The sequence below is a fragment of the Haliotis asinina genome, chromosome 2, assembly GCF_037392515.1.
Source record: "Haliotis asinina isolate JCU_RB_2024 chromosome 2, JCU_Hal_asi_v2, whole genome shotgun sequence".
In the NCBI taxonomy this organism is placed as follows: domain Eukaryota; kingdom Metazoa; phylum Mollusca; class Gastropoda; order Lepetellida; family Haliotidae; genus Haliotis; species Haliotis asinina.
Window position 1 is genome coordinate 59,940,434 of NC_090281.1, and position 27,748 is coordinate 59,968,181.

Sequence of the window (27,748 nt, forward strand, 5' to 3'; positions counted from 1 at the left end):
GAAAGTCAATGAATGTATTAAATGTAGAACTTGTGCACCTGGCTGTTCCTATCTTTGCACTCTTTTCGTAACAAATACAATGTAGTGAATTGTGTCAAAATTATAGCGATAGTTTGTTAAAAAGAACTTTTTTTATTTTTAGGACACAGAGTTGGTCTGATGTTTTGATTATGATCAGCGTTTCGCTGAGTATTAAATGTATATTAGTTTTCGAGAAAGATTGCATTTCATCGGTGCGCTTTTGAGCCAAACGCAGTATTGTTATAAAAAAAACTGCATTTGCCTGTTGAGGAAGTGTAAGTATGGGCGAACATAAACAATAAAGGACTGCTAGTGGTTTTTTTTCTATCTTGCCCATATAGTTGGCAAGTTCCTGAATACAGGCAAGATAAATGGATAACATATTATTTATTCCATCATAATGCGGCGGTGTTGAGTGGTCACGTAAACTGACAGACACAGTTCAAACACTCCGACACGAGCCCTCAAGCAAGAGAGATCAAGGACATCTCATCCAACAAGTCTACAATGAGCTGATAAAACAACGGATAACTCGACCTATCATCTCTAGTTCATCTTATCAACACTGTACAGTGCTTCTATATCTTGTATCGACTCACACACAGCTGGCCTCCTCCAGTTGGTACTGTATTCGTCATAAACATCCATTGATCTTCTTCTTAACCAAATTTGTGCATTCCATTATGTTGGTTTTCGCTTAACATTAGATGTATATAGGTCTCTGTTGTAGTATTTAATTCAGTTCTCTGTCTCACAGTCGCTGAACCACATTATTTTTCCTATTGCCTAACCCTCACTGCAATGCTAAATCCCTAAATGAAGCAAATTTTTACTTCCTCAGGTCTTCTTAATCTCTGGTCTCCCCGGGGCTCCTTTTCAATTTAAATGGTTTTATTTGTTACTATGAAAATTATATATATTCAGAGATTAAGCGATAGACAACAGTAGATCTAGACTCTTTACCGAAAGGTTGCATCATAACAGAGTAAAGTAATCTTTATTGATTTTAAGCCTTTTAAGGACGCTATCTGAATTTTGCCTCTAAACTACCGGTAATTTTGGCTGCACCGACGCTTGACCAGAAAAGTTTGATCATTTTCCAGATGAAACCCGAGAGCACTTTTTGAACTGCACGACACGTGTATACCCACTTCCGGTGTAAACAATCGACCTGGAGATGAGTTGCTGAGTTGTACATGACCGTTGTCGGTGTTCTCTCACTCTTGTGCTGTGACTAGTTTAGCCAGAATGCGGTATGCAGTCATTTGAAGAAACCACAAGCACACAACTGTTCGCTGATTAAGTAACATTGATGACTGAAAATGAAGGTTGTAATATGTTTTTCAAAAGAAAAACAAAAAACCAGCTGTGGTTTGTTCTCAAAGTTGGAGGAATTACTTTTATAATCTACTACGTGCTTCATCTACTCAATATTAGGAACACACTGTCACACTTTCAAGTAGAAGACCTCAATATTCGTGATCAGGGAATCGAAAATGCACTAAGACATTTAAGAGAGTCTCATCCACAGATACCTTTGAGGGACTGTCCAGTTCCTAGACTGACCAATCGCCATGGTAGTCCACGTTCTGGTAACTTCACACCGTCTGTCCACTGCAGGCGAATACCACCCGTTAAAGGGTCATGTGACATAGCGGACTCTCTGTTCAAGGATCAATCCAAGGGCACCTGCTCACATCAAGACCACATACAAATATGTGATTTCCAGGTAAATAAGTAGGGTAACTTGAACTTTGAAGTCTGGTAGAAAGAAAACCCATTGAGGAGCATTACAATGACATTCATCTTGTGTATGCGGCATCATTTCACGTTATCACCAAATGCAAACACAATGCATGGAAAGCATGTGCACGACACGGGAGCCTCCTACCCGTGCGTGGGGTGTCATTATGAATCTGGCCGTTTTTCAGGCAGGTCCATAAATCACTGTAGACCATTTTTTTCTGATAATTGTCTTGCACCTGTGCATGGTCAGGGTTTTGAGGGTCAAATCACACTCTTGTGACTGAAAACTGTAAACCTGAAATTTCATAATGAAATGAAATGTCATACTCCAGTCACCTAACAAGGGTGATAACTGAACAAACAGCTTTGTTTTGAATGAAATCCATGCAGTAATGCATTCTCAAAGTCAAAACATCCATTATTATTGTATCAACATTGATTCAGTCCCATATATCTCCCAATTTCGACAATTGTACATGGAAAGTACGGTTCCCCTACTTTTTTTGAAGAGTGAACAGTGCAGATATTTTTGTAAACACGCACGCAGAAATATGATAGATTACGTTATTATAACATGATATGGGGTTCGATTCCTCACATGTTTGAAGCCCATTTCTGTTGTTGCCTGCTGTGATATAGCTGGAATATTTCTAAAAGGGGCACAAAATCAAACTCTCTATAGACTCTCCATACAACATTATCAGAGATACCAACCCTCCTGAATTTATCGGAATCATCCCGAAGAATGCATTCCGCCATTCCAACAAAGCCAAATTCATTCCGATTTTTTTTTTTCAAAATATAACAAAGATATAGATAGCCTTACTTACTGGAGGGTTTGGATCATCTTTGACTATAAATAAGAATAATGTATCACAATTAACACTTTATTTATAGAAGTTCTCAAATTGCTTACACATAGAAACTCAAAGCAATCCAGAAGTTGAGTGTTGTGCCTGATAAATGCCATGCACTTTATTCACTTTACATTCACAAACACTGCTGCCAAGGACTACAAATTGGTTTCAGTTGAATAAGGATCACTATGTGTAGACAAGACAATCGTTTTCTGCATTTAGGCCACCAGCTCTTATACAAGAGAGTTACATACAGTTGTAATACATGTTGTAGGGATACACATTATGACATGATCAATTGTAATCCCTCGTTACGATGAATAAATGCATATTTGATATAGAGGGCTAGGTTACGAAGGGTAGATTCATTAGCTGTTAATATGCTAGTAAAAGCTGTCAGTGATGGTTTCAGTAGATAATGTTCTGGGATATACTTGCAGTGTAAATCTCCATAAAACGGACAGTCAAGGGTAAAGTGTACTTCATTGTCAGGTGAAGAACTGCATAAAGGGCAAGACCTTTCAGATTTTGGGATAGACAGTTTTTTGCCTCTGTTTACCATTAAGTCCAACAAACCTGTCCTGTATTGGGCAGATATGTTTCTGTTATTCTTAAGAGTAAGTTTAGATAAATACAATTCAGGATGTATTAGAATTTTAAATGTTCTATATACTGTAATGTGTAATGGCATTGAAAAGTTTTGTTCAATGAGTGCAACAATGTATAGGGATCCCTAATTTATTGGGAAAATTTTTACTGTTTTAGGAAGCTCAGATTCTTAACGGCACCATTTTTGGGTTGGCATCTCTGCGTTATTCGGGTTTTACATACATAGAGATTTAAGGGTTTCTTGGTGTTTGAATGATTAATAAATGAATTTTATGGCTCCATGCTGGACCATATGAAATTAACAATAAATTCAGTCTGAGTTGATGCATTGCCACTGCTTTACATTTGTTGATGGTGAATGTTCACATGTTGACAGGGCAACACAAGGAAACTGCTTTGTAAGAAGACAAACTGCGATAAGTTTCACTTGGGAACTAGAAGTCTTGATACTGGCGTGTTGACATGGAGGGAAGTGGCATCAGCCCAATTGTTACAAAGTGAAATTGTTGAGCTGCTTCAGACATCCCACAGCGGCTATTGCTACATTCGCTGTGAACGGTCAGACAAGGAGCTGAATGTGGAGTATCCTGACTTTGTGCAACAGTCCAGTGACTTGCAGAATGTACAGCTACTTATTCTGCCCCCTGTAGTTCCAGGCAATGACAAACACAAAATGGCATCATCTTCGATAAATGTTAACTTTATATTTATTGATTCTGTTTCAAGACACCATTTTTTTCGATCCCTACCAAAGACTGTGAAACTCTTTAACAGACTTAACACTGGAAAGTATGCAGTGGTGTTCGACTTTGAGCTTGTTCAGGCGGTACGGTCAAGGACATTTGAGACATTAAGTAGTCTGTTTCAAGGCTACGTCCCTCAAGGGGATCAGACATTTGGTGTACTAGACATGCCACCAGAAGCCCTAAAAATTGAGGGTTTGTTTGGCTTGTTCAGGGATGCAGGCTACAGTACATTATGGCTGGAAGATCTTTGTTTTGAATGGGAGTGGGGCATCTCTAAAGATTTACTTGTACATAATAAGTCACTTACAACAGAGGAGACATGGAAGAGTTTGAAGAAAGCATTTAGTAAGGCAGGGATTGAATCATTTGGTGTTTCAACAGCAAGCTGCGAGATTCTGTACCAAAACGGAGTCAATGACCACTTTCACGGGCCAGATACTGTGTGTTTCAATGGCCGACATCAACACGAATATCTTCTAGAGTACTTAAAACTTTACCAGGACTTGAAGGGTGCCTCAAGAAAACCTTTCATCTCATTCCTACAAACAAATGTTGGCCATGAAGACACTGGGATGAGAATACAGACATTGGATGATCATCTGAGCGAGTACCTGGCATTCATTGCCCATCAGGAGAATACCCTGACTGTTGTTTTTTCTGATCACGGTAATGCCTATGGAAAGTTTCTGGATGAATCCCCAGAAGGAAGGGTGGAACTCTACCATCCTGCTCTCTTCATGGTTGTTCCCACATCAGTTGCAAAACATCTCGGTCAGGACAAAATGACAGCCTTGACTGTGAATCAGGGCCGTCTGGTCAGCCATCTTGATCTGCACTACACTATCCGATCTCTGATCAGCAGCACAACCCACATTCCAAAAGTCAACAAACAGTACCTCGTCAGCCCCACAGGGCTGTTCCACAATGTGACAGAATCACGGCAGTGTCTGAATGTTCCCCAGATTCCCCCCAACTTTTGTATCTGTGCAGGAGGAGAATCGCGGGTCAAGAACAATACCTTGTATGTAGTGTACGCACACTTTGCTGTCGGCACCATGAACAATGCTATACAGTCACAGTTCCATCAAGCACATCCAAGGGTTGTTGCTGGATTCGGCAGCTGTCGCAGACTGAGGTTGATGGCATTCCAACATGTGAGAAAAGCAGTGCATTCAGTAAGTTCCAATTTAGAAGCCAGTTGTCATGTGTATGACTGAATGCTTATACTGATCAGAGCCCTGTTGTCATGAAGCAATCTTAGTGCCAGGATTGAAATAAGTCAGTATTTAAGGATGAGAGATACAATCATCTTGCTGCTAAGATAGCTTTGTGGGACAGGGCCAAGGACTCATCTCTGAAATGTTCAACACATGGTTATGCTATTAGTCAAATTGGTCAGTTTCAAATGTACCTTTTTAAAATGGACCTAAAGAAACCAAAAGTTGATCTTCACTTAAGACTGAAATGTTTCAGTCAGTTTTGATTAGTGGTTGTGATGTTGAAATTGTGATATCAAGGACTTTTAGTTATCAGCCAGAACACACAAGCTTCCTATTTGTAATTATTATTTTGGTTGAATTTCTGGAAAAAACTGTCAGGAGATGAAGTCATACCATTAGACAATTGAAAAGTTTTAGATAGTGTAAGATTCAGTTATTCATGATTCAGTAGCATGGCTCCTGTTCAAGCAACCAGTGAGAATCCATGGCTGGAATAGGGCCCCAGGAGCCTGTGCTTGTCATAGACGGTGATGAAACGAAATGGGTGGTCAGTCTCAATGATTTTGTGTTCATGTAACATGAGTAGCACTGAGTGGACTATCAGTCAACATGTTGGTTGATTATTTACAGATTTCCATCATGTAGTCTGCTTGTCATTGACCTTCACACCTGGCACAAACGGAAACAAAGTTTATTTGAGATAATAATTCAGTTATCATTTTACAGGACAAGACTGTATCCTTGACAATGGAATTGTTGTTTGAGACCGGGGATCGATCCTACCCTCATCATGAAGTCTTCATGGTCTCTGTGCACTCAAACAATGGCCAGTTTGTCTTGAACAAGTTTGACCGCTTGTCTCCTTACAGTAAGTATTCTGTCTGTGCTGACAAGGGGGTACAGCTGCACCTGTGTATTTGCGACATTGGTCGCAAGGTGGATGTGGACAGCCTCATGCCGCTGACCGATGGTGGCTTGCTAGAGAGGCATGACCTACTGATGCATGCCAGCATTGGGAAGGTGAAAGATTCAGAGGACTGCTTGTACAGGATGAACCAAGAAAATGTAGATGGGTTGACTGTGTCTGTGATGAATGTGTGCACCAACATCCGAATACACGTCTCTGTTACCATGGACACGGTTGATATGGAAGTGTTAACAAGCAAGTCTCCAGAGGTGGATCTACGCCCTGGAGAAATCAGATTCCTGTTTGCTGGCATGGCCAGGTCAGGGAAGATGTGGAATTGGTCATACCAATTACAGTTTACCACTCACCCCTGGCCTTGACCTTCAGTAATTGTGCAGTTGGTTTGTAATGGCAGCTATTTATTGTTGTAATAACTTGGGAAGTCTGGTTGTTTGTGAGTCAGATGAGTAGATTGGTCACTTAATACAGCATTACCACTCTATCAATGCAGTTGGGGATGTAGCTGAATAATGCTATTCAATGTATAATGATGGAAATGTTTTCAGCTGTGCCTTTGTATTGGAGATTACAGACATATCGACTTTTTGGTTGGGCATCTTTGTGTTATCAGCTTGTAAGCCTGTAACATTATGAAAGCTTTGTGGATTGGGACCCGGAAGGACTTTTCCATATTTTCCATGAAGACTAGGAGTAATGAGCATTTTGTCATGTTCTCTTTTTCACTTTGAATGTTTCTCTCAAGATTTATTAGATATTTTGTGTTTACCTGGGCATGGGCGATTGCCTCCAAAGTTCTAACACTCATTTTTTGTCTTTGGAAGTCTTGATCATTTGCATCAAGGATTGGTCAGAATGATGTGATAGAGTGGGTGATAAGAGAGATGAACATTGTTGAACTCGGAGAATGGTGTTTGTCATAACAGAATAGAAATATAATACACTGGGAATCGGATCTTATTGATCACCTTCAGTCAAAATATGGAAACTCTTTGTCAATCAGTACATAGAGGTACTTAAGGTCACCAGATATGTTTCATGTTAGTAAATTTATACAGTATGGTTCAAAATTATTGAGAATAGCTAAAGCATTTCATATTATTAAACGAGAACAAATCAGATAAAATTGAATGTATTGTGAAAGTGAACTGACCTTTTCATGTTGTGTAGGTAACAATTTAATATTTTATCAAGTCTCCTTGAGCTTCACGGCACAGTCTAAGACGGGTAGGCATACTTCCTATCAGAGAGGTTAGTGTTTCGTGAGTTATGCTGTCCCAGTATCGGACCACTTCTCTCTTCATGTCTTCAATTTTTGTCAACCCCTTTTGATTCACACATTCCTTCATCATCCACCAAATGTTCTCAATGGGATTTAAGTCAGGACTATATGCAGGAAATGGTAATGCAGTCACATTTTTCTCCTGAAACCACTGCTTGGCATGTTTTGCGGTGTGTTTAGGAACATTATCTTGCTGCAAAATCCAGTCATTTCCATAAAACACATGTGCACTTGGAAGGAGAAAATTATCTAATATGTTAGTGTAGCGTTGACTTGTCAGATTTCCCTCAAACAGCGGGGTCGTTCCTAATAAGGATATCCCTCCCCATACATGAAACTTTGGGCTGTATTTAAGTCGTCGATACAACGGTGCTGACGCAGACTTTGTCCATATTTTCACATTATTGGGATATACCCATATTGAGCTTTCATCAGTAAAAATCACATTTTCCCAGTCAAAGTTTTCATGTGCCAAACACCACTCAACACGCCTGTCTTTATGTTCTTGTTTCATGAGAGGAGAAGGAATTCCAGTCTTTTTCTCCCATCCAAGATCAATCAAATTTCTTCTAACTGTAGATTTTGATACAACTGTTGATCCACTTTCTATTATTTCATACCTGATGTTGGAGATGCTTGCCCTTTGCTTTTTAGACGCTAAAATTCCCAGCCGGACGCGATCTGAGAAGTCCAATTTTCTGGGTCTCCCTGTTCCTTTCTGGTGCCCAAAATCCTTTCCCTCTTTAAAATTCTTCCAAATCCTATACACAGTAGAAAGAGGAGTTCCTGTTCTCTCTGCCAATGTATTTACATCATCAATTCCTTGATTACACAACTCATAAATCAACCTTCTTTTATCTTCAGCAGACATTGTTGACAGTGCTGAGGAAAATGACGTCTGCTACAAATTCAGGGGAGGTAACTCTAATTGTACTATACTCAGTAGGCCAAGATGAGTTACCTCCCTTATACCATTACTTAGTTTTAAGTATCAGTGAATCAGTTGAGGTGTTAGGATAGCTCAAAGTAAGAAGAAAAATTCTCAATAATTATGAACCAGACTATAGGTAGTTTGATGCATCCACACAATGCAGAATGTTGTCAGGTACATTTATGAGGTAGTTTCATGCATCCATTCATTGCAGAATGTCAGATAAATTTATAGGCAGTTTGATGCGTCCATTTATTGCAGAATGTTGTCAGACATATTTATAAGGTAGTTTGATACATCTATTCATTGCAGAGTCATGTTTCAAACAGTTAGTTTTTGGAGAACATCACTTGGCTGACCTGGAGGATCTGTGTTTAGACGTGTGTGCAGAGTGGCCCAAAGTTTGGAAACTTAGGGTCTCTCATAAGCATCACCATCATAAATACAGATATAAATGAAACCTACAACTTTACGATGGTCATCAGTTTCAGTGTTGTTTTATTTAACTATCTGTACCATTAATGCTATTACTGCTATATACCAGGACAATGAGACTGCCACACTCGTGTTTAGGATGGTAGATCGTCCATATTAAGAATAACATATATGATGTATGAAATACCGGGTAGACCTAACTGTATCTGAGTTTGATACTGATGTTCAGTTTCTGAGATTAACATGTTGATAATGATAATAGTTATCTTAAATTTGTCTGGATGGTCAGTTCTTACTTAATCACCGATTAGCAAAGTGAGGCCATGATTGTTCGTAAATCTGGAAAGGAGTACTTATGTCTCCATTGTTTTTTCACATTTATCCAAGAATACCCGTGGTGTTATGATAAAGGGTATCCTTCAGTTGTGGACACGGTAAGTATTTCTTCAATACATGAATATATTTTCATGGTGAGCTTGAGAGAATCAGTTTGTAATATGGAACACTATGTAATATTGAATGTGGCTTTCAAACTAAAGCTTTGCAAAGAGGATACTGCATAACATTGATATCCTACTGGGAATTCCAGGCAAGGAGCATCCTCGATATCTCCAGGGTATACGTTCTGACAAGTCTCCACTAAACCCTGGACACATCTACGGCTCTGCCCGATAAATTTATTACCTCCCTTGGCTGGCTTTTTATCCAATCAGGTGTATACGCTGAAAAGTTGAGCGAACCAATCACAACTCACTTTCGCTTTTTAAATTATCTCTAACCGATTAAGTTTGGCAACGCAAACCACGTAGAGGTTCTCTGAAAGAGGTAAAAGGAGTCCTTGCTTGTATGTTTTTAAAGTTTCGGACCTATAAAGCTGTCTGTATGATTTCCAAAAAAATCCTTTGCAAACCTTCGCAGTTGCGACCGCTACCTTTCTTGACACTGGCAAGCTCGGCCATAACGGCGGCCTAGCTGATTGGCTACTGTGAGAATGCGGAGCCTGTAAAGGGAGGTAATAAAATTCTCGGGCCGACCCGTAGATGTGTCCAGGAGATACGTAAACCCTGGAGATATCAAGGATGGGCAAGGGGGTGGTAATGGAGTACTTATTTCTATGCAGACTATGCAATGGGTTGTTTTAGGGGAATAACTATCAGGGTTATCAGGTCACTGCTCTGGTTTCAGGCCATGTCTTTTGTTATTATTTATACATATACATATATGAAAGCATAATATGAAAATAAAAATTGAATGTTGACTGATTTGTCTGATTTGACTGATTAGCTTGAAAATGTTGACAAAATCTGTATAGTCATGGGTATGTCTGTGTCAACCTGTCAGAACCTATTCAAGGACATGGTGGTTTCGACTGATAACAGAGTGTGCGAGTTTAGTTTTACGTTGCATTCAGCAATATTCCAGCTATATGGCAGCAGTCTGTAAATAATTGAGTCTGGACCAGACAATAAAATCATGATCAACAGCATGAGCATTGATCTGTACCATTGGGAATCAGTGATGTGACAACCAAGTCTGCGAACCTGACATCCTGATCCCATTAGTCGCCACAAGCACCGGCTCCTGAAGGCCAATATTCTAACCTGGACATCTTTAAAGCCTATTTAAAGGCATGTTTCTTTCTGTCAGTTTAACCAAGTCAAAGGTCCAACAGTGCCTTGTCAAATCTTTCTGTTAATCAGAGAGTTAAGTATTGCACAGGAAGAAATGAAGGGGATTCTGAAAAAGCTGTAACCATGACAACCCAAATACACAACAAACAAATGTCTCCAGAGTTTCATGAAACATGTTTATAACTGTACAATACAATGCTGGCAGTGAAGGCAGAAAGTAAACAATGGTAACCATGCCTCTACAATACATGTAGATCTGTCCACATGGGTTAAGTTAGGTAGTGTGTACTATCTTTCCAAATGTTATGTTCACATTTCCCGCTTGGCTAAACTTGCGTCTTTTTTTTTCGTTACTGAATCAACAATTACTGACTGTATGAAATGTTGCAGTCTAAGTAAACTTAGCCCCAGTGTTATTCGTCACACTCCTACACTGGGTCTAACAAATTCTAGTAGGAGGTCGCATCTGGTAATCTTTGAGCCATCTATGACTGACAGCTAAACGGATTTAACCAATCAGACAATGGCTACTGTTTAGGATTTGGTGGGACTTACAAAATACACTGACAATGATCTCTCAACAGCGAAAATCCGCATTTAACACTGATATAAGACTTGCAGTATATACACTTTTTGGTTTCTTTTGATATGGTTACCATTAGCTAATATTTCTTCAAGCTGACATTCTTGAATATTGCCAAAAACGCTATATTCAGCGACTGTTTATTCACTCTTGTGGCATGCTCCATGTGCATCACTTGGAAGCGATCGTAGTGAACACAGCATTCGGAATCATTCGGGTACAAACCTTTGCGTGGGTAAAAGTTCAAAAGGTATGTAGTGAATGTCCACATTCGCGATGTGGTAATCTCAAAGGTTACCTGACATGACGTCCTACTACGTTTTGTCAGACCCAGTATAGTGGTGTAACGAATAACACTGGAGCTAAGTTTACTCAGACTGGAAATATTGTAAATGGTAAGAGGATGATTCTGACCATATAAAACTAAATTCACAGCATGTCATTTACAACCAACCATAGTACTGTTACCACTGCATGAGCAAGTCTAAAATATTCCAGATACACAACTCAAAATGAACTGTCAGTTATGACAGCAATGATAAACATGACATAAACTTGGTGGTTTAACTTCTTTTGAGTAGTATATTGCACCAGCACTATCACAACTGCGAGGTAACAGTTGTTTCCATCTAAGCCAGTAGGTGGTGGTAACACTTGTTCCATATCGGAAGGATAATTCTAACATCACTCCAGTCCTCCAGTTAGTATATCACCTAGATGTAGGAAGAAGGGCCGAAGTGATGCAGGTGCCAGATGTCTGGAGGAACCAACAAACATGGGTACAGGACTGGAAAACATTGACACTTAATCCAGGTTAAACCACAATTCAAACCAAAAATCACACGCTGCAGAGGGACCAAGGGAGGCAACTTTACAGCACTTAGATAACTGGACTCCACACAGTGATTCAGAATGAACCAAGTCAGACCACCGAGTGTCCAATTACATTTGGTGCTCCGAGGAAGAGGTAGGGCATTATAGAGAAAAAATGTATGAACAGTTCAAAGTTAATGAACATTTTAAAAACATTAGTTATTAGAAGACTAAACAGGTTATAGGTTAAAGGTCTCATGGATCACCCAAAACTGACCAGTAACAGCTGTCATGAATTCAACATTTAGCATTTTATAAAATCAGTTATTCCAGATACTACTTTGGTGTGGTAATTTCATTCTAATAGAATATACTTCATGTTTTCATTTCAGCAATTATAATGCTGAATGTCTAAGCTGAAAAAGGTGCCATCCAATAGTGAATAACAGGAATCTGTAATCAAAATAAAGACACCAAATGCTTGACTACCAAACACTGCTCATATCCACATGAGCATCGATCATGGTTTTTGAAAGTCCTTTTCCTCATCAGAATGTAACCCCCAGTTTGTGTGAATAACATCTGTTCAAAGTGTGAATGTAATACAGTCTCAGACTAACAGATATTTTAGACACCTGTGGCTGTTTGGCTCTTTGTGAAATGTCTCAAAGTCCAGTTGTCCTGAGGGTCCGATACTTCACCACCTTGTTTGAAAAGTTCCTCCAAGTTACAGGACACTTTAACACAATCTTCCACAAAGTAAAACAGGTTGTAGAGAGGGAAGCACATAGGAGGTTGTGGAGGAAAGACGTAACACAAAACTAAGATAAGTAACAATGGTGACTATCTGTACAAACTACTATAATACACCTCTCAAAAAACGTAGCAGCTGACTATGAATCTAATTACGACGTCTACCAAAACAAATCAGTTGCAGGGGTATAAATGTCTCCCAGTATGAAAAGATTAATTAATGAAATAACATCTGAAATTAACTATGAAAACTTGAAGTTGAAAAGAGACTTCGAACAAAGAGAACACACTGACACAAATAGCTGCACTATGATGTAAACAATTTGCTCTTGCACAATGTCAACAAATCAGCCAGTTTCAGTGAGTCGGCAGGGATACTTCTCCCCTGATTTCTACTGAAGAAATACAAACATTCAAACATATAACAAATCAGATCTCTGGACAAAAACAGACTCACTAAATCTGTGAAATAAGAGAATAACTTAAGAATGATTGTTGTGATCGCAATATTTTTATCCAGTTTGCAATAAACTTTCAAAGACTCAGGTAGATACTCATAAAAACTGAAGTGAAAATTGACAGGGTCTGTGGCACTTCTGAAAATTCAACAGTACCTTTATCTATTGTATTCTTCACTGAATAAATGACTGCAAGACGACTGCTATTTAAGATACTGATAGCTGAGTCCTGAATGCAAATGTTGAAGAAAATAGTGACAACTCTTTCCAAATATATGTGACTTCCCTATCTCGAGTGTGTAGCAAAGAAACATATCAAACTGGACAAGGACTTCTCTTATGTAGACTTAGCCGAACCCTGATATAAGAGTCAGGACACACCCCTAACAAAGAGTATGGGGACATCCCTAACATATCTGTAAGGAGACATCCTTACCATAAGGGTATGAGGACATTCCTAACAAAATGGAACATCCCTAACATAACAGAAATGGGGACATCCCTAATGTGAGGGTATGGGAACATCCCTAATATATGTGTGAGGAGACATCCCTAGCGTTAAGGGTCTGGGGACATCCCTAACATAAGGGTAAGGAGAAATCCCTAACATAAGGGTATTGGGACATCCCCAACATATAAGGGTATTTGGACATCCCTAACATAAGTGTATGAGGACATTCCTATAAATGTGAAGTGTGCTTCTCTCTATATATTATTACAGCATTTGCAGTTTTTGTTTTGTTAGTAAGACATCTTCCCAGGTTTTACTTATCGTTAGTAAGACATCTTCCCAGGTTTACATTTTGTAATTGTCTTTTATCAACTCTACATGAACATCAACATTCAAACAATATATGAGTGTTTGAAATGAACTGAAAAGTATTGCCCAGGATTAAGTTCTAAGTGCAAATGTTTTCCCCAGCTAGACTGGAACCGAACTTGCAGATGCTCTACCACACAGCCACCGGGCCTCAGAGGAAGTGGGATTGAATTATCTATCTATAGTTTCTGTCATATTGACTTTACTTGCACTTCAGTTATTGCATTGATGGTGTATATGCTCTTCCAAAAATGTAGGGGAACTGTACTTTCAATGTACGCTGGTCGAAACTGGGAGATACATGGGATTGAATCAATGTTGATACAATAATAATGGATGAATGCATCACCACATGGATTTCATTCAAAGCAAAGCTGTTCGTTCCGCTATCCCCCTGTTATGTAACTGGAGTATGACGTTAAGACTTCAGGTTTACAATTTGCAGTCAGCAGTGTGTGATTTGACCCTGCAAACCCTGATCATGCACAGGTGCAAGACAATTATCAAAAAAAATATGGTCTCCAGTGATTTACAGAAGATTCCTAATGACACCCCATGCACGTGTAGGAGGCTCCCACGTTGTGCACATACTTTCCATGCATTGTGTTTGTGTGTGGTTATAACATGAAATGATGCTGCATACACAAGATGAATGTCCTCAATGGGTTTTCTTTCTACCAGACTTCAAAGATCAGGTTCCCCTACTTTTTTCAAGAGTATATGTTAGAGAAAACACTTCTCGGTTTTGGTAGACAGTGTAAAACAAGTGTAAGGAGACATCCCTAACAATTAGTAACATAAATGTATGGCAACATTCTTTTACACAGTGAATAGCGACACCGCTAACATGAGTGTATAGGGTCACATCCCTAACAAACTGCTAAGGGTAAGGCAACATCCTTAACATACGTCTTTAGTGACATCACAAACCTATGTACTGCAACATCCTTAACATAAGTGTCAGGTGACAGTCCTTTCATAGGTGTATGGTGACACCCCTCACATAAATGTATAGTAACATCCCTAAAATAATTGTATAATGACGTCACTGTCATAATTTATGGCAACATCTTTAACATAAGCAGGGGTTCAAAAATATGTTGAAAAGCCACTTGCCACAGGGCAAGTGACTTCAGGAAGGTAACTTGTCCTCACTAATTTTTCACTTGCCCTGATTTTATGACTATTATGGCTATTTATTGAAGAGTGACAATTTCACTCTCTACCAGCTCTACTTATTATTGTGGAATTTAAGAGCTTCACTATGAGCAGATATGCAATGAAATCCAAGATTATTTGCAGTTTAAAACCATAAGTGGAAATTATCTAGTAGTCCAGGGACAAGTTATATACTATTGTTTGATAGCCCAAAATGAAAACTGACTTGTACTGGGCTTTGGGATTTCTGAACCCCTGATAAGTGTAGGGAAACATACCTGACATGAGTGAGTCTAGTTTTACACAGCTTTTAGCAAATTCCAGAAATATCACAACAGGGGACACTAGAAATGGGCTTCACACATGGTACCATGTGGGGACTTGAACCCAGGTCTTCAGAATGATGAGCGAACTGCTTAACCATTAGGCTACCCCGCAGCCCGCTCTAACATAAGAGAATGGCAACAACCTAAATCAACATTAAGTCATAAAACTTCTGTTGTTGACTGAACTCTTTACGCATGGCTTAACTCAGTAATAACATTTGTAGACAAAGGCAGCCGCTCAAACATACAGGAAACTCACTATCCCTAAGGTCAGAATTACTGCATAACAAAATCTCAGCATGCAATAAACAGAGAAAACATGTTCAACGACAAAGACACGATGAAAAGTATCTGAGTATACTCTGCTGCCACCTGTGTTGAAGGGTGATCTGCCAGTTCAGGATGTAACAAATGGTCATCCTCTGAAACGCCTGGACATACTGAACAGGGCTTGTACAAAGTAGAAGTGGTCCAGCTGACTTTGTGACATGTCAGTTGGGTTATTCTATGTCAGAAACAAGGACACATGATAAAATATTTAGTAAAAATATTTTGTTTCACCGACAGTTTAAACAATGATGTACAGTTCACATTACTGAACAATAAGGAGAGATGAGTTACATGACCATGGGACAAAGAAATGGATTTTCATTATCAATTTTATACGTGTCAATCAAGTCATACCCATAGACAATTTTAAAAAAAAACATTTCTTCCATCCAGCTCTTGAAATGAGCAGCTTCTAACACGCTGCAGATTTGGTTTGAATCCAAAAATCAGAATTAGTAGTCACACTGAACTTCAGAAATAGTACTGTCCAACTCGACACCACTGGTCCTGGGGATAAACAACTCTCGTTCCGTTCTCAAAATGTTTTTTTTCACCCTTTAAACAGTTTACAGTCGAGTAGTTCCAAACTTCAAACAGTTTTCAAAAACAAGGATGAATGTGTCCACACTTAGACCTTCAGCACTATTCCAACAGAATGTTTTCAAACTGAAACTGATCAAGACATCACGGTCTTTTCACCGAACTGGAATGATTTTTCAAACATTCATTTCAAAATTATTTTCAGTATTTCAAAGTTGCTGTGACAAGAAATCCAATCTCTGCTTGTGAATGGTGAGTCGGGGTCACTGGGTAGATTGTCAGCATCACCTGCCACATCACTAGGTGCTTATGTATCTGCCATTTTCCATGTCTTGATGAGGCTATAGCTGTGCCTATCTATCTATGTATACTATGTCCCCGAACAAATCCTCCTGTCTCTCCACCAGGTACCTGTAACAAAAGGCTCAAACCATGAGGGGTAGTGTTGAGAATCGACCTCTAAAACCATGATCGATTATTGATGTCTTCTCTCAATCAACTATCAATAAATGAGTGACAACAAGTATGAATTTGTAAACACAAGACCAGATGATGAGATGACTACTAACTGATCCCTTGTAATAAAGATATGTCATATGACACGAGATCTTCTTTAGAAGTGGATAAAAAAAAATCATGGAGTATTTGACACCTAATATGAAGTTTGATCAATATTTTTACAGCTAAACGATACATACATTAATTACTTGTTTGTGTGAAAATTGAGAAATGCTGAACTTAAGATCTGTGTCGAATTTGATGCAGAAATCAAAACAAAACCGCTATACATCTAAGAGTACATGTGACAAACATCAATAAAGCTATCCATTTCCAACCTTGATGGTGAATTCAACAAGAATTGAGCTTGTCACAAATACAAAATTTTTCTCAAAGCAAACATGTGCGGGAAAGCTGGCATTTTGTTGACCGTCTGATCGGCCAATCAAATTGATTGCTTTGATCTTGTGTTATAGCCATTCAGGATTACTAGTATTCGTTGTTTTCAGAACCATGTTTTCATGACATACTACATTTACAAAACCTTAATCAATGTTTGCATATTCAAACATGTAATTAAACATGTGTCTAAAACTGTTATTACGCAGCAAGCTACTACCTGCACATGAAGAAATAGACTGCTCCCTGAGCAAGCTATAAACAGACTTGACTTCCTGTGTTACGACTGCCATTGCAAGCCTGTACACCAATCGTTTATGCTATTCTCATCGGTAAATGCAAATATCACAGGTCTATACAAAACCCACAAAGGTCCAGGGTAGAATAGGCCTTCAGCAACCCATGCTTGCCATGAAAGGTGACTGTGCTTGTCGTAAGAGGTGACTAATGGGATCGGGTGGTCAGACTCGCTGACTTGGTTGACACGTCATTTGTTCCCAATTGCACAGATCGATGCTCATGTTGTTAATCACTTGATCGTTTGGTCCTGACTCGATTATTTGCAGACCGCCGCCATATAGCTGGAATATTGCTGAGTGCGGCATAAAACTAAACTCACCCACTCAATAGTGTGAGTAAGTGAGTAACTAACTCACCTGAGAAGATGGTGGATGAGTTTCATCAAAGTTCTCATCTTGCAGTCCTCCATGTCCATCTTGTTCAGAATCTCCGGCAACTTCACTGAAGCCCAGAAATCACCAGAAAACACTTACTGCAGTGCACTAATGACTAACTTTCATTGTACAGATATACTGAATGTTACCTCTGTTAAGGTCATCTCACCTGTCAACAAACTAATTGCCATTAAATTTAGAAATTAAACACATAACCCACCAAACTCAGCAATGGTGTCACTGGCTATATCAAACACATGGCATAAATCACCCAGGTGTCCTAGGTTATAAGCAACTGCTTCATCTCTCTTTACAGAAAATGTGAAAATGATCAACTTCTTGGAAATGTTCTTGACAAACATGGTGACTCTTATGAGTTCCCCCTCTCATCACTGTATCTTTGTGTCTTTAAAATAATTATCTGTTTAAGGAACATTACAAGATTGTATCCAACGGTTTTGTAGCCATGACTGAGTGAATATTAATTTACTTTGGACTTTACTTTGAACATTTGGGCCTGCAAATAATACAGCACAACAACACAACCGGATATACTTGTTGGTTTTCATAACACTCCAACATAAAAACAGAAAATAAAATTTTTTGGCAAGTTAAGATATGCAAAAATATTATCGAACAACTAGTCCTTGAACAATTTCCTTATAACCACCTACCAAAAAGTCTGAGAAAATGGTTAACACCATATATCTGTGAAGGTGTGATATCATATTTGGATCGGGAATCCACCGGAAATAGTTGCCATGACAACACACTTTCTAGAAAGTCCTCCTTCCTGTAACCGTGTTCTGATGCTCCATCCTTGCTGCCACTGCAGCTTCCAGGAACAGGGGGATTTCCCACTGGGGGAGGGGCAGAGTCAGAACCACCTATGTCACTGTCACTTAAAGGTTCCGATTTCACAACATGAGAGGAAGAGTGACTGCCTCCTCTTCCACCTCCTCCCCGTCCCCTCCAGCCCCGCTTCCTCTCGTGCTTGACAGTGGACGAGACGGTGGGTGAGGATGGAGCATCATCATGGGTGGCAGATCTTCGTGTGATTCTTCGTGGTGACAGTTCCACATTATCAAACTCTTCTGAATGTTTACTTTGTTTCGGTGCTCCTTTTTGTTTTTTGGCTGCAGGTTCCTCAGTGACGGCAGAGGAAGTTGAACTAGTTGGCCTGGGAAAACAAACCCCAAAAAATGTTACATATTCATCTCCAACTTGAAATATATCAACTCTCTGTGCTGATAATATTACTGTATTATAGGTTGATACACTGTGGTATGATGACACTTGTAAAAGCTTGTTGCCATAACAACAGTCATTAAAACAAATCAGATAGGGAGACCTCGAAATGTGACAATCTCAAGGGAGGGGACTTATTAAAAATAGTACATATAACTGGTAAAGTAAGTGAGAAATGGACGATGCATAACAAAACGTACACAATTTTGCAATTCGTCTTTCCATGTGCACAGAGACAGGGAAGATCATATAAAAAAAACATGACATGACTTTATGGATTATAATTATTTTCAACACATTACAGCATAAAAAACTTCCACTGAAACAACCAGTCCTTAGCTATTATCAAGATCACTGTAATTCTAATCTGCAAAAACAGTATCCTCCAACACAGTGACCCCAGTTGAAAACATAGTCACATCTTTGGTGCATTACTTACTTTTCTTCCTTCTTACTCTCTGGAGGTTTGATGGTGGTCATGACATGGTTGTACTGTTCACGTTCCACATCATACAGCAAAATGATGGGGATGGTGAAGTCAAAGCAGATCCTCAGCCCATCCACAAGCTCCTTACACAGTGCAATGCTGCAGAGTAAAGATACATAGTGTACAGGACCGTGGGAACTTCTTTGGCTACCTGCATGGACCCTACATGAATTATTACCATCCCTTCAGCCATTTGTCAAGGTACTGATATTTAGCCATAATAAAACAACAAATATTCTACACTTAAAAAGGTGTGGAGAGCTAAACTGACTGTGAAAGTTTTGGGACTACACATGGGTAAAGCTGTATTAGCAATAATTTGGCATTGTTGGGTGGATTTTGTCTCATCTTATTTTTGAATTAAAAAATGTAGCATCTGTTATTCTTATTTGAAATGAATACCTGAATTTTAAAAAGATGGTGGGTATCTAAAAGTACAGATACCCACTTGAAACTGGAAATACCCACTTAGTTTCAAAAGTATGTGTATAATACCTACTTGGCCAAAAGTTTATCTGGAGCTCTGATATACAAGAGGTATCCACCCAACCATTTGGTTGAGCAAAAAATGGACAGGGAGGGCAGTCTATGATCTTGTGGGACAATGGCGCAGGAAGGGGAGAGGTATTTTTAGACTGTTTGTTAGGGAACAATAGGAGCAAGGTTTCCCCTGTACCTTGGAAGAAAGGGGGAGATAAGCAATAATGTATGAATCAGGATAAGGAAAAACTATAACTGTCTGACAAGGTGTTGCTCCTTAATGTTAAACACAGGCATGTAATGTAGTTGCAGCAAATGGTGTGTTATTAATTAATCCAGTGTGTCCAATATAATGACAGGGACATCATCCTGACATGAAGCATCACCATCTAACTAATGACAACTCTACACAAAGCACACAACCAACTGATCTCAATTTTTCAGGCCAGAGGGATTTGATCATACATGTACCTGGTGGCTGGTGGACAGAGCATGGTGTGTTCATGGCCATTGTTGTTGTTGCGACGGCTCTCTTTCTCCTTCTCACTGGGTTCACACAGCAGGTTGACACAGAACGTCTTCATGAAGCCCTCCAACACCTCGATGACACATGGACTTGCCGGCAACTTTGTCAGCTGCAACATACAACTCACTCATCACACAAGTGAGAACCATTCACCAAATTTCCTGCTATATTATGGTAACCAGGGATAAACTGAGGAATTGTTTTGAGTGAGCCAATGGCCCCACCTGGTTAAATTAGGAGGGCCCCATTTCTTGATAGATGTGTTCTTGTGTCCCATCAGGTTAATTTTAGGAGGGCTCCGCTTAGATGAGTGTTTGAAGTTTTCAGCTAAATGCATTTACTCAATTTATATGTTAATAGACCATTTTAATAAGCTCGTCACTTTTTTTTTGAAACATGATCATTCACAATAATGAATAAAAAACCGAAAACGAAAGTTTCCAAATGAAAGATTTTGTAGAAACACACAATTTCATCATGATCACTGGCTGAACTTATTACAACAACCAATCAGGAATATTACTCATTTACTGCATGTGGACTGAAACTGGTTCACTTAATAGTCTTTTGGTTGATAGTGGCGAATGATAACAATATTTATTGCATAATATTTACTGTGGCAGTGCCTGCATTTTGGGGATGCAGCATTTTGTGTCCACAGGACGCAACCCATCCTCGATATCCCCAGAGTCTCCAGGGCTCGACAAATATGCTGGTCTACTAGACATTGCACCAGTAAATTCTTTGTTGGACTAGTGTTTTGATTCTTCTAGTGTTCCACTGGGATAGTTGGAAAATAAATGATTTTTTTTATAATACCAACCTTTTCTGACAAAAAAAAAAACACTTTAAAAATATCTTATCTCAAATTTCATACTTAACATGACAAGCGATACCAGTCTGTCTGTAGTTCCTATACAGATGGAAGCAGTTGCTAGTAATCGGCAACTCGGTTTACATTGGTGAAATTCGAGATAAGATAAATTGGCATCTGAGGTTCCAAATCACTTGTCACATGGCATAGGGTGTCAAAACTTTAAAATAGATTCACTTACGACCCACAATGTGTCAAAGGGACACAATAATGCAATTTTGCGTGAAACTGCAGAAAATAAGAAACCAGGGACATCTGTAGCTGAGAAGGCTTTGCTATTATTGAATCAAAGTGTGTTAAAACAGCTTGTTCGATGATGTTTCTCATCATTCATGAAAAATAAAGAGACTTGACAAGCAGATATTGTTGTTTCTTACTTAATTTTATTTTTGGCTAGTAAAATTTATCATGGACCAGTACTGTCTAATTGGCACTGGTCCCAATGACTATCAGTTGTATTTTCAGTTTGTCAAGCCCTGCCAGAGTATACGTTCCGATACCTCTCCACTATACCCCGGATGCATCTACAGTCCTGCAACGTGAATTTATTGCCTCCCTTGGCTGGCTTTTTACCCAATCAGGTTTTGGGAACACTGGGAAGTTGGGCGAACCAATCACAACTCACTTTCGCTATCTAAATTATCTAACGGATTAAACTTGGCAGTACAAATGATGCAGGGGTACTCTGAAAGAGGAAGAAAGAGTTTGTACCTGTATTTTTACGTTTCGAAAGTTTCGTAAGTTTCAAACCTGTCAATTTGTCTGCATGATTTCCCCAAACTGTGATTCGCACTGTGAATAAACCTTCGCAGTTGCAACTGCTATCTTTGTGGACACTGGCAAGCTCGGTTGTAACGGCAGCTAAGCTGATTGGCTACTGTGAAAATGCGGAGCCAGCCAAGGGTGGTAATATACCCTGGATGCCGCATATGCATCCAGGGTATGGTGGAGACATCGAGGATGGACGCAACCTAAATTTCAGTCAATGGCAATCCATATTCTGATGCAGAAATGCTGCAGAAACCCATCCTATGCTTATTCCTGTATAACAACTTCTGGCAAATTTCCCTGATCTGCAAAGACTGATGTACCCTACTGCTGGTACTATGATAACTGTCCAACATCATGATAACTGAACCTACATTGTAATTAGTTGATAACCAGGAAAGAATTGCAGCAATTTCTTTCAATTTGGAACATTTGTCAAAGATAAAGATTGCAACCCAACCATCCAGAGAATTGCGGATAGAACCATATATTCCCACATTTATTTCTATGACAAATTACAATTTGCACCAACACAAATGCAAAGCTTCCAGGATATTTCATACTGGATAGCAGCATAACTCCTGAAGTGTTTAGTAATTCGGAAAATATAAGACAAGTAAGTGTAACTGTATCCTAGATGTTGTCATTCATAGACTGATGAATGGTTGCAAATTTGATATTGACAGTAATAAACAGACATCATCTTGCTTGGGAATTAAACAACTGTCAACATTAAAACACTTGCTCTGCGGGTGCCTACCTTGTCCCCATGGATAATGGCAACGTAGTCATCTTCCAGTCGGCTCTTCAATATGTCGGGGATATCTATGTCCACTGGTGTGTGAGTTGCCTGCAAAACAAAGCAGATCACGGATAGATGCATGTCAGAGTTGTTTTCCTAACAACTGTCAGCAATGCCAGAAGTGTGTTTATTTAATCTATTTTCCAGACAGCTCATTCAGATCAGCTGTGACATGGACTCTTCCAAAGGTCTTATAAAATCATGGCTAACTTGTCACCAGTCAACATGATCTTAGTGATAGATGGTCTTACAACATGTGAAACTTGGTGCGTTTTCTCTGTTGTTTAATGACACACCTAACAATAATTCAGCTACATACTGTAAAAAAATATCCTGGAACTGTCCGTAAAAATATGCACGCAGAAATACAACATATTATGTTATTATACCATATGTCAAAACTGTGTTATTCAATGAGGTTTGCTTCCACAGATGGGTACAATGTGCGAAGCCCATTTCTGGTGTTCCCTGAAGCGATATTGTTGGAATATTGTTGAAAGTGGCATAAACCCATACTCCCTCACATGCTCTAAACCTAAAAAACCCATGGGAGGATGAAGAGAGTTCATGTTAATCGAAGAAATGATCATAACTTACCCTACGACGCTCTCGTGTTTCACTGGCTGTATCATTGGAACTCTGGAAAATACAGGGACGTATAGCAAGGCTACACAGAGGATATTATATCAGTGCAAATGTCTTACTATGTTTATGACATGAGTGCCTAAATGTTGGCATTTCTCAAGCAAGAGCGAGGGATATACCGATATTTAGGCACAATTGTCGTAAACATAGTATGTTATGAGCACGAATTTAATTTAAGTTTATTTCTGAAGATGTTCAATTGAGGGAAATAAACCCAAATGTACTTTGAAACATGGGCTGACTACCTGCCGTTGCCTTATGTAGAATGCAAGGTCACAGAAGAAACGTGACGTCATGTCACCATATCCAAGTATAGTTTACCCTAGGGCATCGTATGAAAAATATGAACCCTGATATGTTTGCTCTGTAGGTAATAAATCATGTTATGACACAGAAAAAACATGCTCCACTAATAAGCTTACAGAAACATCTCTTAAAGCAAAATCGAGGTCACCCTATGATGTTAACACTGTCAACTCAATCATAACGTCACGTCAATACGTTTTTGTTGATCATCGAATGACAGGTATGGACCACGAACACAGAACATGCAAAGGCCATTATGCAAAGTTAGTTATGAAGTAGTTGTATGAGTTTGTAATAACTCTAAGCATTGTCATCAAGCAATTACCAAACCAATCTTTAACAGTGAGAACGCTAGCAGATCATCATCACACTTTATTCTGATAAGAGCCTAACAGGGAGATACATGAAGGCAAAGAACTCTTACATCATCACCAGATGATCTCCCATCATCATCGCCATCTTCCCCATCATTGTCATCATCATCTCCACTGTTGTCACTGTCGTCAGTATCGCTGTCCAGTATGGGGATCTTTCCTCGGAATGAGGAACTTAAGATGTCATCTATCTTCCTGCGACGCTGACTGTTTTTACGACTGCCAGAAAAAGTGCTAAACTACTTACTTTGACATTTATTCTATGTATTATTCTAGATGGAACAATGCGTGTGCAAATATCTCTGACCTTCTGTAAAATACATAAACATTTCTGACACACCTAATTGTTTGAAGAATGAATCTTTGAAAGGAATAAATTTCCAAAATTTCTACAAAACACATGCCAAAAATGTACGACTTTTCTACATTGTCGGTTATATTCCTTTAAAGATGTTTTTCCCAATCTCAACATAAGCCATACAGCAGGTTCAAAGTTAAAGAACTAAACGGAACACCATCACTCTACCTAACTATGTAACAGCTGGTATAAAGAAGAATCATAAAGAAGAAATCTCACTATCTCTTAGCTGTGTCTGCAAGTTTCTTCATCAAGGTTCTATTTTCTTCTGTGTTTTTTAAAATGTAGTTTTCCCCAACAATGCGATCCCAGCTGAAAACATGAACAATATTATTATTGAACCTTGCAAATAAATCAAACTAACAGATTCACTTCCGATTATTGCATTAGAAACTTGAGGAAAAAACACTTATATTCGTTTTCCCTCATGTGCAAACAGTAATAAGTAAGAGATCAATTAATATGTTTAAAATACATTAAATGGATTCTACAGATTGAATGTTACTCTCAAACATATTGACATAACATGCCCAGAAACTATCAGTGCCTTAAACATGTTGAAGCACAGCAAGCAAAACGTTGGCATATATATCCTAGTTGCCCAAACCTATATCTGTTGAAAATATTTACAGCAACACAATTTGGAGTCAAGAGTTTGGTATTACGAAATACCTGCTATTCCATCCTTGAAAATGAATGTGGTAGGCAGCAATTCTGTGACCATGTTTGTCCTTGGTCACTTGACAATCCAGCACCTGTGAACATAAAGAAAAACATATAGACCTTCCAAAACTGTTCACATCTTTCTTTCCCTTCCGTTCACATGCTCTCTGGTTAGTAACTTAACAAGGTGACTCTCTTGACAACAACCATCTGCAGTGTTTGAAATAAAGCATGAAAGTCAAGGAGGCCTCATTCTTAGTGCATTAATTTTGTGTCAAGTGTTATTTAATTAGACATCTTTTTTTAACAAGGAGTCACACAACTTGGATGTTGGTTGATCTGGTTATTAGTCATGATAAATGACACAACTAGCAACAGCCTGTCCCTAAACTGACTAAGGATACAGAATCAACAGCAACATATGAAATGCCATTTGCATAACATCCAATGACAAAATGTTTCAGGCTTTGGACTTGTGGCCATAGTCGGAAGACTTAGTTGATGTGAACGCTAACATGTGCCAAACTTGTTAGAATGAAGAATGGAGAATGGTTGCCAAGAATGATGCCATCCCACAATGAAGACTGTGCTTATTCAGTTCTTTGAATCTTGACACTGCAGATTTTCTTCAGTTTCTAGATCAGAACTGTCCTAATACTGTCTGACAGAAAGCCCGGTGTGCTTTGTCAAAATCGAATATAATCAGTGACGTAGAGATACTGTAGTGTCCATTCACTTCGCTACGCAATCAGGCAAGTTGAAACAAAAACATGAACAGGGTTTTGGTTGGCGGGGTATGGAGTCATTGTATTGTTTCCTATTCCCAATCTAGTCAGGGTACATTTCTGTTTACTGAAACGTACCAGTGGTACGTATCTGTTGTACTCGTGTCAACAGTGACACCTTGAGCCAATCTGCGGGACATTTGAAACCCTGGAAATCCTTTCAAAATTTACAAGTACACCTAAACTTAATACGAAATGCTAAAATCGCAGTTGAAACAAAACGCCTAAACATGAATAATTACGACGGTTGATGAGCTCTTGTCTAGCAAATTTGAATGATCGCTTGGAACAGATTTCTAATCGAATAATAAGCTGGAGACGAGACGCTAACGAAGTTGTGTTGTGTTGACAGATGAAATGGACAAAATACCTTTGCATCATATAAAACTCTTGCTTTCGTCGGATCTGGTTCAAAACAAAGAACTAACTCCCCTACTGAAAAATTAAATCTAATGCCCCTCGTAGACATCTGCGCGCATGAGTTATTTATTAGTACCCGTCATTAGAATTTACAAACAAAAGTGGACGCGCCAAAACATGGATCAATTGTCGCAAAAACAAATAATCGTACATTTCTGCACAGAGGTGATTCACTAATCACTAATTTATAATTGATTAGCACGACGCGCCTACTATAATGACATACATATAGTACTAAAATACAAAATTGGAGCTTTATGTCTTTTGTTAACGTCGCAAAACGGAAACGCTGTCATTTTCGGCTGGGTGCATATAACGTGCTACTCGGATATTCTACTGGAAAATGAATATCTTAGCGAATTGGAGCAATGTCGAATAATTCAGTATTCGGTGTCTGTCTGAAACAGTTCAAACAGAAATTAACTAAGTATATTTTTCAAAACGCGACACCCAGACAAAAGGATAAAATGACACGAAGTATATATGTGTACACGGTGGTAAATCATATATAGATTACAACTGAGCCACTGTGTCTTGACAAAGAGTACTTTCTGCCGGACGGAAAGTCAAATTATGATATATTTGTTCACGTTTGTGAACATGTCAAAAGTTGTTTTTATGTGTGTATCATTATGTGTGAAAAATATGATTTAAAGCATATAAATGTGACTGTACGATAAAATATTTAACTCTATGTTTTTGTCTTTCTTTGTTGTTGATGTTTTATTTTGTTCTTGATTTTTTTTAAAGCTAGTTTATACCGTCTTCTGCCGACTTGTATTTATAACTATATACATGCTTGAGCATAATATTATGATGGTGATTACATAATCTGAACCATTTATCTTTCATGTTAACTTTCGATGACCTTCAACCAGTACATTCAGCACAAACCCAACAACGTCCACATATTCGTCATGAAATTTATCCTTAGAACATGGTCGAAATTACGTGAAGGGCAGAATCCCAAAACCTTTGTACGTTTTATAACTTTAGTTATATCACTCAACCTTTATTCCGTACTGAAGAGACCATAAGCCTAAAGTATATAAAACATACACATTTACATTCGCCCTGGCATTAACTTTTACATTGTTTTCAAATACATGTATTACTTTTCTTTGTAATGTTGCGGGGAATATAAGCATTGAAACATTCTGAAGCACTAATGTGTTTGCTCTTGTTCGCAATGATATAAAGTCGTAACGATTGGATATATATAAAAATAAAAACTGTAAATATTCTCTTCTAAGATTG

At 38.7% G+C, this 27,748-nt stretch overlaps 2 protein-coding genes across 3 annotated transcripts; one reads left to right on the plus strand and one right to left on the minus strand.

The window, feature by feature from the left end:
• The first annotated feature begins 1,328 nt into the window (after positions 1-1,328).
• Positions 1,329-7,044, plus strand: LOC137272741 (uncharacterized). Its single transcript, XM_067805125.1, has 3 exons — positions 1,329-1,750; positions 3,610-5,154; positions 5,926-7,044. Exons 1-3 carry the CDS (start codon positions 1,334-1,336, stop codon positions 6,484-6,486), a joined length of 2,523 nt encoding a protein of 840 aa, XP_067661226.1. The 5' UTR covers positions 1,329-1,333; the 3' UTR covers positions 6,487-7,044.
• An 8,802-nt stretch (positions 7,045-15,846) lies between these two features.
• Positions 15,847-26,773, minus strand: LOC137274040 (MSL complex subunit 3-like). Of its 2 annotated transcripts, none has more exons than XM_067807003.1 (11): positions 26,442-26,773; positions 25,296-25,378; positions 24,843-24,935; positions 24,316-24,484; positions 23,538-23,579; positions 22,899-22,988; positions 20,442-20,605; positions 19,443-19,589; positions 18,430-18,935; positions 17,738-17,822; positions 15,847-16,595 (listed from the first exon to the last, which is right to left on the minus strand). In XM_067807003.1, exons 1-11 carry the CDS (start codon positions 26,538-26,540, stop codon positions 16,538-16,540), a joined length of 1,536 nt encoding a protein of 511 aa, XP_067663104.1. In that variant the 5' UTR covers positions 26,541-26,773; the 3' UTR covers positions 15,847-16,537. The 2 variants fall into 2 exon arrangements, with proteins under 2 accessions (XP_067663104.1, XP_067663103.1); XM_067807002.1 differs by having other exon boundaries at positions 15,852-16,595; positions 24,316-24,499; positions 26,442-26,622.
• Positions 26,774-27,748: the final 975 nt, after the last annotated feature.